Source organism: Lissotriton vulgaris, chromosome 1_1 (assembly GCF_964263255.1).
Source record: "Lissotriton vulgaris chromosome 1_1, aLisVul1.2, whole genome shotgun sequence".
Lineage (NCBI taxonomy): Eukaryota > Metazoa > Chordata > Amphibia > Caudata > Salamandridae > Lissotriton > Lissotriton vulgaris.
In genome coordinates, this window is record NC_141685.1 from 2,091,442,005 (window position 1) to 2,091,457,190 (window position 15,186).

At 47.1% G+C, this 15,186-nt stretch overlaps 1 protein-coding gene across 1 annotated transcript in view; it reads left to right on the top strand.

Moving 5' to 3' along the window:
• Positions 1 to 485: 485 nt before the first annotated feature.
• ANO2 (anoctamin 2) overlaps positions 486 to 15,186 on the top strand; it is a 1,660,301-nt gene continuing 1,645,600 nt past the window's right edge. The window contains exon 1 of the mRNA XM_086939055.1: positions 486 to 648. Within this exon, the coding sequence (XP_086795181.1) occupies positions 486 to 648 (163 nt within the window). The remainder of the gene's footprint in view (positions 649 to 15,186) is intronic.

Here is a 15,186-nt window from a genome sequence, read left to right on the forward strand (position 1 = left end):
CTAATCCTACAGTTGATTACAAGATAATCTGTTTAATTTTTCATGCAGGAGCGCTTTTGCCTACAACTGGTGTAACCTGAGAGAAGGAAGACGACGCCGACTGAAAAGCTTTCACAAGCACACCTCTGATCTGCTGTCACCGAGCTCTCCTTGAGGGTTTGCAAGACACCGTAATTGTCCTCCGCGCTATAATTTAGGAAATTAAACAGCAATCGAGTTTTGCATGCGGTGACTGTTGCCATGTTTTCGCCGTGCCCTTGTTTATCCCCGTACCACATTTGCCCAGGAGTTTCGTTGGCTGTGCAATTTTAGGATATCCCTGCCTGTCTTGGCCCCCGGTAGCAGGGAGGGGAGCGCGCTGGACCGGTCGCGTGGCCCTGCTATGGACCCCCGTGTTATTCTTCGAGAGCAGCGCTGCTGATTGCCTCAGCAGACGGCCGGGTAATTATCTGCAGGTGGCGTTGCCTAAAGCGCTGCAAGCTGAGATGGAATTAGCCGCCAGCACCATTCGTAAACTACGGCAGGTCAGGACGAGGAGCAGGCTGTACTCGCTCACATCACAGCCACATTATCCTATTAGCGCGCGCTCCGTGTCCAGTCAAATCCCCGTCTGCAACATGATGGAGGCCCCCCCTTCGCAGCCGCCTGGTAAGTTTATCCTTCCACGTTATTCACCTCTTTTCCTCTTTGGCGACTGGTTAATGAAAAAGCAACGGGCTTTTTTTTTTTTTACTTGATTGGGGGCACGGTGTGTGGGAGCTTGGTACTTTACCTGCAATAATCCGGGTCCTGGGAGATGCGCCAAGGGCAAAAATACACTCGAGCAATAACGCCTGTTGGATTATCGCGGGGCCACCTTCCTCTCTGGTAGTCTGTACACCACACACACACACGTCTGCACGGGTGACACTGCACATTGGTTTGCCCCCTTCGAATACGGATTTTCAGAATAAATTCTCGTAAAAGCAAGGTAGACTATACTACGCGCATATATTACACGCCTAACAGGCAAGTCCACCGACTGAATATTTTTATGTAAGAGCTTGAGAATTACCTGTCTGTATTTCTAAGAGAGAACACACTTGTACTTTGTAAAATACGCGTCCACTGAGATGACAAGTGAAATATAGCATGTAAGGGTTCGGGCTGAATGTATCTTCGAGAAGTGACGTGGTGTTGTATGCTGAGATACTAAGCATAATTAAAAAGAAGATGACCGGACAGCGAGTTGCGCATGGTGATATAATAATATACATGTTTCCCCCAGGAGTATTCGTCAGAGGGCTGGAGGCGGTGTATGTTTTTTATGCTACTTTTGACCATTCGACTACTCTAATACGACTGCTAAATATATATACCCCCCCCCCCACACACACACACACGCACGCGCACGCGCATACACACACATACATTGTTTATAGACGTTGTGGATTACGTCATTGTTTATCTTTGCTGAAATCTGTTAGGTAGCTTGAGGTTTCTTGCTGCGTGTTATAAATATGTTCTCGTTTCACCATAAACCGGAAGGTGATTGATACTATTGTAAAGGGCGTCCTCATCAATGGAGCAGATCGGTTCTCGCGAGGCACTGGTTGGAATGGAACCGCTGGGTGATTTACCGCTTTAGGGAGCAGTGCAGAAACATTTCAGACCTGAACAGCAGTGTCTGGTAAGTGTCACACCGTGAGCACACATACCATGAGCCATGAAGTAATCACAACAAGGCCATACCAAACCTGATCACGAACAAAAACGTACGTGACACGAGCACGAACAGGCACCAGAATGAAAAACCCAAGCTTGGAAAAAAAAGCCTTGCAATAGCAAATGTCAACATTTACTATATCCAACATGAACCAACTTCACCATAAAGAAATACAAGCCCATTCAAACATCTGCGTGCAAAACAGCAACATGACCACATCACTCACGTACTAACACAAGCACATATACACACAGTGTCACACTAGCCACCTCGTGAAAAGCCTAGCATGACCAACTATGAGTGAACTCCAGCATAAGGAAATGTCTGATCGAACCTCGGTGCGAAGGAACTGAAGCATGGAAACATTCTAGCTTAACTATAGAAAAAACGAGCAGGTAAACCTCAATTGTAACAAGCGCTGAAATGAACAAATAACAAGTAGTATGGATATAGGTGATCACGTACAGCTTCCAAAAATAGGAGCCCCAAAAGGCGTAGCCATCATCATCGATAATGCACATGGACAACCCTCAAGATGACTAAAACCACAAATCATCACACCTTGTACGTGTATACCGAGTTCAATTAGCATGACAGATAAAACAGCTTACCCATCATATCATGACTGCACATTACGAATAAACTCCTGCACAGACAAACCATCAATAAACAAACCTGACTGTGAAGAAAGTCAAGTATGAATGTATCCTCACATGACCATTCCAAATAAGACCCAATCGCAATAGGAACATGCTCCAGGATCACTAAACAGCATACAATAAAATATAGTATCGACGAAGCTGAGCAAGAACAGCCTTCAAGATTAGGAACTCCTGCAGAAGCAAACTTCAGTACAAACAAGCTTCCTGCATGAACGAACCCAGCAGGTGCAAACACCAGCATGGTAAACTCCTGCATGAACAATGTAGGCAAAGATGCTCACTGCTGATGTCTGTGTGAGTTTCACGTAAAAAGTATGAATCTCAGCAAGGCCAATTCAGCCTCTCATTCTTCCAAAATTGATAAATATATTACCACACCATTAATTTTGGAAAGATGTCTTTAAATGTCCTCTATAGAACAGAGAATGTCAAATATTTGCTACGTAAAGAGTTAAATTCATAGCTTTTTTCAAGAGTGGCAAAACCGACGCTGGGGTTACATATACTTGCACTTTACTATCAAATTGCACTACTGGATTGCTATGTCTTCCTAGGAATGTACATGTCCTCTTGCGATTGACTTGGAAAGTTTAGCTTTGGATGGTCAAAGAGGAAAAAGGTTTTGAGGGGTCCCAAAAGTTGCATTTCTATTTCAACTTACCTTAGGAATTTTTCTGAAAATTGTTAACAAATTTAGACAGACGAGAAATGACCACCATTTCCTTTGTTTGTTCTGTGGTTTTTGAGAAATGTAAAAATAAATACAAATTACAAATTACTACTTTATTTTCGAATGAGTATATTCAGTTTGTATGGAGGTTCACAAATAGAAATTTTGAATAATACATCAAATCGAGGTTGCTGCAATGCTCTTTCTCTCATTGAGCATCTCCCTGTTGGTGACCAGACGTTCCTGAGTTACAACCTTCAAGATGTCTTTATGACTGGGCCTAGTAATTTGACTTTGGTGACCATAACAATGATTTAATATTTGCTAATTTTTTTACAGACCCCATTGTACAAAACGCTTTGATGATCCCATATTGGAGCAATGAGCATGATCAAACCACTGCACAGACCCTAACACGAACACATCTAGCATGAGAAAATATCAGCACAAAATGAATAAACCCAATGTACACCAAACACAAGAATGAACTCCTGAATGCAACAAACAAATCCTATGCACACGCTGTTGGTGTTCTGTGAAAGTTCAACAAGTCATAGAGCACTGATGTGGTCAAGTCTTATAGTTCTTTTCTTTGTCTTTTATTCCAACAAACAACAAGGTCCAGCCAACACGTGTTTCGTCACTGTGGGGTTACCCAGCGACATCTTCAGGGCTGTTAGGAACATCGCGTTATTTCAAAATACAAATCTCGATGATAATTATTACCTGGCTGGAAAAAAGGAAGGTTCCTCACTGGCCAGATACTTTTGGTGTCTTTGCCAGGGAGAGGTTCTTCTGTTCAGATGTAGTCACTTTTTTTTGGGGCTCGTATTTCTCCTGTGGGGCAAGTCTGCAAGTTGTAGCTGAACAGACAGAGCTTTACAAGCTGGATACATTCTCTGAAATATCTTGCTGAAACAGATTTGCTGCTGTGGAAAAGATCAGATACAAAAGGAGATGATGGATGGAGCGTTTGTGTTTGTACAAGCTTTATTCGAGATAAATTCTCATAAAAGCACAGCATAAAATTGAACATTACAAAATAAAAACATATCATTTGACAAATACAAATTTGTGTAAGCATTTTGTGCAAGCTCATACATTACCTATATAAAAAGATTTACATATATGACGCATTAAATTTGGATTTTATAAAACAATCTAAAAGCCTGATTAACTGGACCCTCCCAGAAATCGCCGCCTGATCGCCCAGGCCCACCCCAAATATTTGGCTACCCCAATAACTATCGACTCCTGAGTTGATGTGCACAAAATTCTCAGTGCCACAGCACTATCTCGTGTCCCGAGGTTCTTACATACAGGTGTAAGCCATACCCTCCTAGGTGAAGAATAGGCTTTGCAGGCAAATAGAAAGTGGCCTAGGCTTTCCTCAGCTGTTTCACATACTGGGCATAACATGTTGGTCGACCTCTGCCAACCTGCGGTTAGTTTTTTTAGGGGAATAGAACCAGATCTAACCTGAAAGACTAGCTTCCTATCCATTGGGACCGTAATAGTATCCCAATAATTTTCTAAAATAGGATAGATTTTAGTCTCCAGGAAGCGACCCGCCATAGAGTTAGACCTAACACCTCTCAACAAATTACTGCCCACCCAGTCCCAGTATTGTAATTTAAGAGCTTCCTTACTAGGGAAGACCTCCCCAAGTGGATTGGTCCAAAGGTTGGAGAACCCAATGTTAAATAACATGGACCTTAAGTTTTTTAGCCACTTTATGTTGTGGAAGTTATCTTCCTTGATTATCGAAAGGAAACCCTCAGCATATTGCCTAATCTCAGGAGTTGTCCATAGACGTCTCCAATAGAGGACAGGGCGCAATCGCGCTCTATCACTAATGGGACGTCTACCCAACTCCAGAAACAGTGGCAATAGGGGGTGCTCTGTGGGAGGCCTGTAATCCCTCTGAGAAACTTGTTCTCAGATGTCTGTAAAGTCGAGAGATTGTCCCAAGCCCATAACTCTGCACCGTATAAGGTCGCGCCTAAGACCTTGGCGTCATAAACCATAAGGGCAGGTTTAATCGGTTTCGTCTTAGATTTTCGATGTTCCCCCCGCAATGCTCCTGATAGTTGTTGATGTTTTAGGGCCGTTTTTAGGTCTCGCCTGTCGATGCGCATGCGCATCGAGCAAGGCGAGAGTATTGCGAGTTATCCACTCTTTATCCACACTGCAAGGAATCGTGGCGATTCCTTGCAGTGCCCGTGACTTTTAAGGTCAATGCGCATGCGCATTGAGCTTATGCGCATGCGCATTGACCTTAAAAGCGCGTGCGCGTGCACGTCCGTCTTTGTTTACCCGCTCCGCCCCCTCCCGCCGTGTCGCATTTCTCCTCCCCCTCCCCTCTCTTCCTTCCGTCGGCTCCCCTTTTTCCACTCCCCTCCCCGGCCCCCCCCTTCACCACATCCAGATTGGCCCCTTGTTGCCTTTGATGTTTACCCGCTCCGCCCCCTCCCGCCGTGTCGCATTTCTCCTCCCCCTCCCCTCTCTTCCTTCCGTCGGCTCCCCTTTTTCCACTCCCCTCCCCGGCCCCCCCCTTCACCACATCCAGATTGGCCCCTTGTTGCCTTTGACGGTAAGCACTTTCATTTATCAGCACACCGAATTATTTGAGGATGTTATTTAATGACTGGCTTTATTCATATTGAGCCCATATTCCGGTTTTGTTCTGCTATTATCTCGTTTTCATACCTTATATTAGCAACTTAAAATGGAACTGTTACTAAATAGATTCACAAACAAAGAAGCTCCATTATTTATCAACTCCCCCGCCTCCCACCAGCCTCTGGATTTCAGTGTGGAGCTAGTGGCTTTTTCCGTCAGATGTGACCACATGGGTACACAGTTTGAAGTGATAAATGCGTTGTTTACTGGCCAAGCTCTTCGGTAACGCAGCTGCCTGTTCCTACTCGCCGGTAGGTGTGCGAGCCAACAAATTAACAGGGTGAGGCGAGCCAGAGCCCAACCAACGGCCTGGTTCGGATCTTAGAGCCGAGCCCTGAAAATGTTCGCCGTGTAAATCAAGCAGACATAATGTAAAATATAGTCTCTTCTACATTCAAAAAAGTGCATTTCTTTGGACGCTTTGACATTAATGAAGACAAAAGTGTTGGTAAAATAAAATATTTGCTTAAGATCACACAATTTAAGTGGGTAAGCCTGCCTGCCTGCCTCAACTCTCCGCCTCCTGATCTTTTCCTAGCTCCTGATCTTCTCCTGCCGGGGTTCCGATTTCCCTTGCACCCCCGATCGTCCCCTGATTTCCTCTTGTTTTAGAAAGTCACTCTACTCTTTCTGTCCCCTTAATATCCATTTCCTGCCTCTGACCACCATACCCTTTGATGTCTAAGACCCTGTGACTCGCAGCGAGTGTGGATTTACAGCTCAGCCCCTCCCCCCTCCTCCTCTCCTCCCATGCCTGCCTGCCTGCCTCAACTCTCCGCCTCCCGATCTTTTCCTAGCTCTGTTGAGGTAGGCACAATTAGGCCGTTATTAAAAGCATAACTAAAAGGATCCCAATCACGTCAATTGTTTTTTATCAAGAAAACAACCTAGATACTTCAAATGTCATTCGCCACAAATACAAGAAGCTTTCCATTAAACACCTGCAATCATCCTTTCACAGGGGTTAGTTATAGGGATAAACCGTTCGTTCTAAAAAACCGCACAATTCCTGCCCATCTTCGCTCTCTTTGGCGGGTACAGCAACGCAACATCACACAAGGTGCTACAAGAAGGCAGCGCATAGGAAACCAAATCAACAGTGAGCAAGAAAAATACACACGAGTAGAGATAGTCATCCACGCTAAAAAGGGGAGGAGGTCTCATTTTTTTATGTTCATACACCAGCAGGGGGTGGTAGGATGCAAATCATGCACACTGCACGCACAATCCAATGTTTCACCCGTGGCGAATGAAATATGTTTTAAGAGAGTCGACAGCGTAAAGACATAGCAGTTTCAGATAAACACAGACACAGTACTGAACGAGGCGCCGAGGGCACATGAGCGCCTGCAAGGCATTGGTAAATACAATGCTTCTGGATGCTGCCAACATCTCCCCAGGGAATCCCCGATTCTGTTAGGACTAGCAGTGCACATATAGCGCTTTACCGAGACCCCAGTGTTAAGTGTGAGTGCAAAAACTCCCTGGCACAAATCACACTTTACAGCAGGTACCAGGTGGTCAGCGATTTGCTACCTATTAGGTGTCAAGGCTAATAATGGGGAATATGCCCATTAGTGGTACCGGCACTGTTTTAATTTACTTTTTTCTAAAGTTTTACTCTCACTGTTTGATCACCTGATCAAAGTTGGTGGGAGCAGAGCACCGGAAACACGAGCGAGCAACATTTCAGCTTGGTTTCTAGTCAGGAGTAGTGCAAAAAAAAACGGGAACTACTAACTAGCATAACCCGTAGAGTCTAAATGACCGCTGTGAACTCTCTCCCTTGTGGAAATAGCTTGCTGCTGCTAAATGTCTCTGTAGGAAGTTATTTTGATTTCTTGCATCAAATGGTGCCAGTACAGATGCCAGTCTCATGTCTGTCCGTTCCATGGTTTGCCATGCACCACCAGGCTAGAGAGCCCATCCCACACCGTTTTGCACTTTTATTGAAATGTGGCACCACTTAATGGTGCGCAGTAATGATGCTGCCTTAGCCTCACTTTAGTCTATATGTATGCACTGGCCCTCAGCAGTGAACAGAATATTCGTCGGGTGGTAAGAGGGAAAGAAGGCCTCTCTCTCCAAGTTGACCTGAACCTTCACAGTCACAGACGCCTCCTCAGAGGCGGAACTTCTGTGTAGTGGCACTAGAAGAAGTGCTTATTTTTCTCTGTGAAATTAATGGCATGGTAAGTGTGTGAGCACTTTTGAGAAATTGCATTTTACAACTGAGTTTTAAAATGACGTTCGGAAGCCCCCCCCCACCTTTCACTTCTGAAAGATATTGAGTCATTTGACACACAAAAATACTGACTGGAGCACAGAAGTGTGTTTTCACAACAAAGAACAGACGTTAATTGTTACAGCACTGTAGTTTTGCAGCAAAATTGAGTTTGCGATGCACTCGCTATTTTGGAGAGTTGCACTACAAAAGCAGAAAAGCTATGTTAGTGCAGAAACTGTAGCTGTAAAATTAGCGTGTTGTTCACCCCACTCACCCACACTGTACTAGAAACAATTCCTCATTAAAACATGAACTCCAACAAGCAATGTGGCGGCAGAAGGCAAGGCAAGGTGTGGACTACAAGATTACTGGCATGGCAGGCACAAATGATGCGTAAGTCTTTGAGTCTTTGCACATACATACCTAGAAGATCACCTCACACTCACTCACCCTCAACCCCTCACCCTCACCCTCACACCCTCAACCCTTCACCCTCAACCTCTCACTCTCCCTCACTCACCCTCAACACCTCAGCCTCACCCTCACTCACCCTCACCCTCACCCTCCCTCAACCCCTCACACTCACTCACCCTCACCCACCCTCAACTCCTCACCCTCACTCACCCTCACCCTCACCCTAACTCACCCTCACCCACACTCACCCTCACTCACCCTCAACCCCTCACCCTCACTCACCCTCAACCCCTCACCCTCAAACCTTCACCCTCAACCCCTCACTCTCACTCACTCTCACTCACCCTCACTCAGCCTCAACTACTCCCCCTCACCCTCACTCACCCTCAACCCCTCACCCTCACTCTCACTCACCCTCACTCTCACTCACCCTCACTCACCCTCACTCACCCTCACCCTCACTCACACTCACCCTCACTCACACTCACCCACCCTCACTCACCCTCACTCACCCTCACCCTCACTCACCTTCACCCTCACTCACCCTCACCCTCACTCACCCTCACTCACCCTCACTCACCCCCACTCACCCTCAACCCCTCACCCTCAACCCCTCACCCTCAACCCCTCACCCTCAACCCCTCACCCTCAACCCCTCACCCTCAACCCCTCACCCTCAATCCCTCACCCACACTCACCCACACTCACCCCCACTCACCCTCACTCACACTCACACTCACCCACCCTCACTCACCCTCACTCACCCTCACCCTCACTCACCCTCACTCACCCTCACCCTCGCTCACCCTCAACCCCTCACCCTCACTCACCCTCAACCCCTCACCCACCCTCAACCCCTCATCCTCACTCACCCTCAACCCCTCACCCTCAACCCCTCACTCACCCTCACTCACCCTCAACCCCTCAGCCTCACCCTCAACCCCTCACCCTCACTCACCCTCACTCACCCTCAACCTCATGCTAAAGATTTACAAAAAAACCCATAAACAATTCTAAAAGCACTAACTCTAATGCTGCGAGACCTATTGCATTTCTAATGCTTGTTTCCAAGTGATGTGACCAACCAGGGCCCTCTGCTATCTGTACCCCTAAATATGCAAACTCTTTGACAGTCTCTAGCTTGCTATTATTCAGGGTTACCTTAGGATAGGTTTTACGGCGTGGGGAGAAGGCCATTAGTTTCGTCTTCCCCACATTTACTTCTAGGCCGTGCTCTTTGCAGAAAACATCAAATATATTTAATGCGCGTTGTAGCCCCACAGGGGTTTTTGACATGATCAGGGTGTCGTCAGCGAACATCAGGATCGGGACCCTGACGTCCGCTAACGATGGAGCATCTACGCTTACTTCCAACATTCGCTCAACAATCCCATTAATAAATAATGAGAATAGTAAGGGTGCCATGGCACAGCCTTGTCGGACCCCCCTTTCCACCGGGAAGTCCGGAGTTGACTCGCCATTCCCACCCCACTGTACTCTTGCAAAGTTAGTTTCATGCAAACGCATGATCAGGGTGAGCAGTTCAGCAGGAATCCCCAGTTTTTGCAGAACCAGCCATAACTTGAACCTGGGGACCAAATCAAACGCCGCCCGTAGGTCGACAAAAGCGACATACAGGCAGCCCCTACAAAGTAAGACCGTCTTCCACCGCAGTATAGTAAAGCGGAAAACCTGGTCAATAGTGCTGGTTGCTCGCCTGAATCCTGCCTGGAATGGCGAGAGAGTGTTATTGTCATCCACCCAGTCCATAAGTTGATTTGTAACCATTCTCCCCATTACTTTTTGCACGGTTGCTATCAAACTTATGGGCCTGTAGTTGGCGGAGAGTGAACGATCTCCCTTTTTATAAATGGGAATAATAATTGCTCCTTTCCATAACTCGGGAACCACCCCCCCCTTGGCTAGGGCATTTCCTAACAGAAAAATATATTTCACCCACCTCTTCATGTCATGTTTGAAAATATCCGGGGGAATCCCGTCTAACCCTGGTGCTCTCCCGCATTTTACCGAACTAATAGCATTCTCAACTTCTTTGTGGGTGAACAAATTGTCAGCTGCAAAGACTGGCCGTATGCCTTCACCTACCCCGGGTTGCATAACTTCAGCATATTGTGGTCTGAAGTACTCAACCCAGGCTTCTTCGGCTACGTTGTTATCGGGTCTTGCAGGGCTACCTCCTCTACCCTACTTAATGATTTTCCAAAAGAGCCTGGAATCCTTGCTACTAGAAGCCCCCTTTAACTCAGCCCAATGATCTTCGTCCCATTTCCTCTTTGCCTGAAAAATGGCTAATTTATACGCTTTCCTTGCCACTCTTATTGCAACATTGTCCCTGTTTCTAATGGCTTGGCCCAATTCCAATCGTGCGGATCTACACTGGCAATTGTACCATCTACCAACATCCGGGTTTTTCCTCCCTTTATTGGTCTTAGTCAAAAAACATGGTTTTAGGAGGGAAAATAGCTTATTATGGATATCAGTGATGTCCCTAGCCCCGGGGGTTGTGGAATCTACCAACTCCATGGCAGAAATTGCATTATCCACCATAAGGTTAATGTAGGTCATTGTTTCATCATTTGCCAGTACCCTTGGCCATTTTAGCCTACGTCCATCATTAGTCATAACTGGGATCTGGTCGTTCCTTAAATGCAAGTTTTCAGGTCCAACATTCCACCACCTATGGGTCACACAAAGGGGGTTGTGATCACTTTCAATTCTAGGATTAATGGTCATATCAATAACCCCCTGCCACAGCTGGAGACTACATATTACGTAATCAATTCTGCTCCTACTGTTGCCGTTATCAAAAGTACAACTACCCTCTTTGTCCCCTGGGGTTCTCCCATTCAGGGCTCTTAAACCGTGCTCCATACAAATAGCATTTAATAACAGGATGTCCTTTGTCCACCTTGTGATGGGATTTAGAGATAAAGGTGGTACTCCCCAAAGATTATCCTCATCCTTCCCTAAGGGATCATTTGTACAGTCAAGGGGTTCAAAAGTCCTATTAAGATCCCCAGCTACTATTACCCTACTATCTTGCGACTTGGTTTCTAAGGCAGCAGACAGCGCCTCTAGAGTGGAAGAGTTAGCTGAGTTCATCCCTCTTACATAAACGTTATACAAGTCCATTAAAACCCCCTTTTCTGATGAGATTCTTAGCAGTTGCAGATCGCTAATTCCCAAATCCAACATTTTAATAGAGATGACCAAGTCCTGTCTTATCCAGACAGTAAGACCTCCCATTGGTCGACCTCTTCCACCTTTGGTGGCTGGTATAATAAAGTTTAAATAGCCACAGAGAAAGACGGGGTCACAAGCCCAGGTTTCTTGGAAACAACATACATCAAACCCATTGATGAATTCTACCCAAGATTGAGAGGCTAGCTTACTACCCAACCCAGCAATATTCCAGGATAAAAACATACCAGAGCTGAGCTCTATCCCACCGGAATTGCTAGTTTTGGAACATGGTTGGGGAGCCATTGGGTTTTCAGCAATATTGGCGACCTTCACAAAACCGATGGCGTTTGCTGTTGGTATGGATAATTCCCCAACACTAGCATTTGTATTTGCTATCCCATCGCCTCCCGCCACAGTGAAACTCGCATTTCCAGTTTTCTCAACAGTTATGGTTGTACCTGCAATATCATCATGATCATCACAGCTCCCTTTAGATTCATTGATACACCCTCCGATACTACTGCACGAATCGTGCACAGTTTGTCAACAACCCCAACTCTGATCCTGCCATCCGACAGGAGGGTTATAATTCATACATGTAGTATAGTTTTGGAACAGTGGAGGTGGAGCTGATGTAGGAATAATTGGCAAAGGTAGAGTGGGATGATTTATGGGTTCATTGAGCAGGCTAGTCAATACACTGGTTGGGCGGGGGTAAAAAAAGGTGAGATCGACAATTCCAATACCTCCCTTGTTTGTACCCCATCCCTGTCTAGTTATCCATCCATCCACCCTTGGATCTTGAAAGTTGACCACAATAAAATCCCCTCCCAGACTTTTAGTTGTGTACCCTATCCAATCTATTCTCCTAACCCCTAAGATTAACCCATCGACGTCTCCAGGGAGAGGACGATTCTCCCTTAACCAGTGCATGATCTTATTTTTAAGCATCTGGAAGGTTTCTCTCTGTCCTACAGATAGAGGTGGAACATTTATGAGAACGGCTACGTAGGGGAAAGAGTCTGGAGTAAGGTTCACTGGGGGTTTCCTATGTGGTGGCTTTATCAAGGGTGGAGGGATTGGTTTGGGAACTGTAAAAACAGGGCGGGGTACAGGTTTGTTTAGTAGCAACTGGTTGTTGGTAGATTGGGTAGGTGCTGTAACTTTACCCGCTAAGGAACATACATTAACCCCTAGCCCAACTACAGGTTTGTTTGGCACCATCTGGTTGTTGATTGGCTGGGTAGGTGCATTAGCTTTACCCACTGTGGAACATACATTAACCCCTGACCCAACTACAGAAGGAGGAACTGGTATTGTTGTTGGTTGGAGCACCACAGACTGGACTGGATTCGCAGTATTAGGGGGATTTGGAGCAGAGCCTAGATGTACTGATTCAGTAGGATTGGAAGTTCTATTTACAGATGCACTACCTGACTTGGATGGTAATAAGGGATTAGTTTGTGGCCTTTTTCCCTTGTCTTGAGTTGTATGGTTGGTGTTGCCCTGGTGCTTGGCACTTACGTCCATCCTAGCATTAGTTTTAATCAATGATTTTGTAGAAAAGAAGTTGTCTAACGTTGCCTGCTCAAAATGGTCTAGACGATCAGAGAGCTTAGCAATTCTATCCTCTATCGGGGAAAGAATTGATCTGAGCAGCTTTTCTAGCTCAGGGATCAGGTTTGTAAGCAATGGAAGCTTGTCATCAGTTGGGGGGCCTGACTCAGAAGCAATATTCTTAGCAGGGACAGGGCTATCCAATAAAACAACATTCCCATTCAATACACTTTCTGTGCTACAACTTGCTTCAATGGCAACCTCTCTAGTACACATAGTTTTATGTAACTTCCTATGCTTTTGTGGGGGTTTCACAACAAATTTACATTCTCTCGGTATGGTAGTTCTTTTCCTTTTAGATCCGTGCTTGGGTTGAACCAAGGCAGCCTGGGCACCTGGACCAAGAAGCAGCGTAGGATTAATATCACTCCCACTGGATAAGATCAGTTCAGTAGCATTGTCTTTATCCACAACATTTGTGGGTACCTCAAATTGCTCATTTATGACTGGGAGATTTACCGAGGATAATGGTGTTACCAAGGTGGGATATGTTTGAGTAGAGTGCTTGTCCGTTATGTTTTTAAGTAGTTCAATCGATAGTCTGCGCTCAGCGCGCTTCTCAGCCAGTGATATCTCTTTGTCAATGGATAGAGATGAACGATTGAAAAAGAATTTATCCAGTGGACCAATTGCCAATGGGCCAGTCTCAACCGGTGGAGTTGTCGAACTGACACTACTTGTGGAGGCAGACATTGCACTATTGTGCGCCAGCAAAGTACAGTAGTTAGATATCACTTACTATGGAGTGCGCCGGTAGACAAATATCAGGGGAATGGCCCAGCCCGGCCTCCTTCGGCTCCTGACGGCCACAGACGGTCCCGCCCTTGTCCCGGGCTTCTCCCGGCGAGCTCCCGCGCGCTCCCGCGCAGCGGTGGAGCAAGCGTTGAAATATAGGAAGGATAATTGGTGAAGGGGCGGGGCTTGCAGGGAGAGCGGCCCAGGTGTTCGCTGCCGGGCTATCAGGGACTCCTGGGATATGGAGTCCCTGACCACACTGCTCGCAGCCCTGCAAGTCTTACCAGCGCCCTTGGACACTGCACAAATTCCCCCGACGTTCTCCAGAGGCCAAGCAGCGATGCGGGACCCGCGGAGCGGGTCCGGCGAGGAGTTGATGGGTCCACGAAGAAAAAGCTGCAGCCAACGCGACCACAAACGGACAGCAGGTGCTCAATTAGAGGGTCCCAGAGAGGCGGTGGAAGCAAGGGCTTTTAAGTCCGTAGGTGAAGGGGCGGGGCTTGCAGGGAGAGCGGCCCAGGTATTCGCTGCCGGGCTATCAGGGACTCCTGGGATATGGAGTCCCTGACCACACTGCTCGCAGCCCTGCAAGTCTTACCAGCGCCCTTGGACACTGCACAAATTCCCCCGACGTTCTCCAGAGGCCAAGCAGCGATGCGGGACCCGCGGAGCGGGTCCGGCGAGGAGTTGATGGGTCCACGAAGAAAAAGCTGCAGCCAACGCGACCACAAACGGACAGCAGGTGCTCAATTAGAGGGTCCCAGAGAGGCGGTGGAAGCAAGGGCTTTTAAGTCCGTAGGTGAAGGGGCGGGGCTTGCAGGGAGAGCGGCCCAGGTGTTCGCTGCCGGGCTATCAGGGACTCCTGGGATATGTAGTCCCTGACCACACTGCTCGCAGCCCTGCAAGTCTTACCAGCGCCCTTGGACACTGCACAAATTCCCCCGACGTTCTCCAGAGGCCAAGCAGCGATGCGGGGCCCGCGGAGCGGGTCCGGCGAGGAGTTGATGGGTCCACGAAGAAAAAGCTGCAACCAACGCGACCACAAACGGACAGCAGGTGCTCAATTAGAGGGTCCCAGAGAGGCGGTGGAAGCAAGGGCTTTTAAGTCCGTAGGTGAAGGGGCGGGGCTTGCAGGGAGAACGGCCCAGCTGTTCGCTGCCGGGCTATCAGGGACTCCTGGGATATGGAGTCCCTGACCACACTGCTCGCAGCCCTGCAAGTCTTACTAGCGCCCTTGGACACTGCACAAATTCCCCCGACGTTCTCCAGA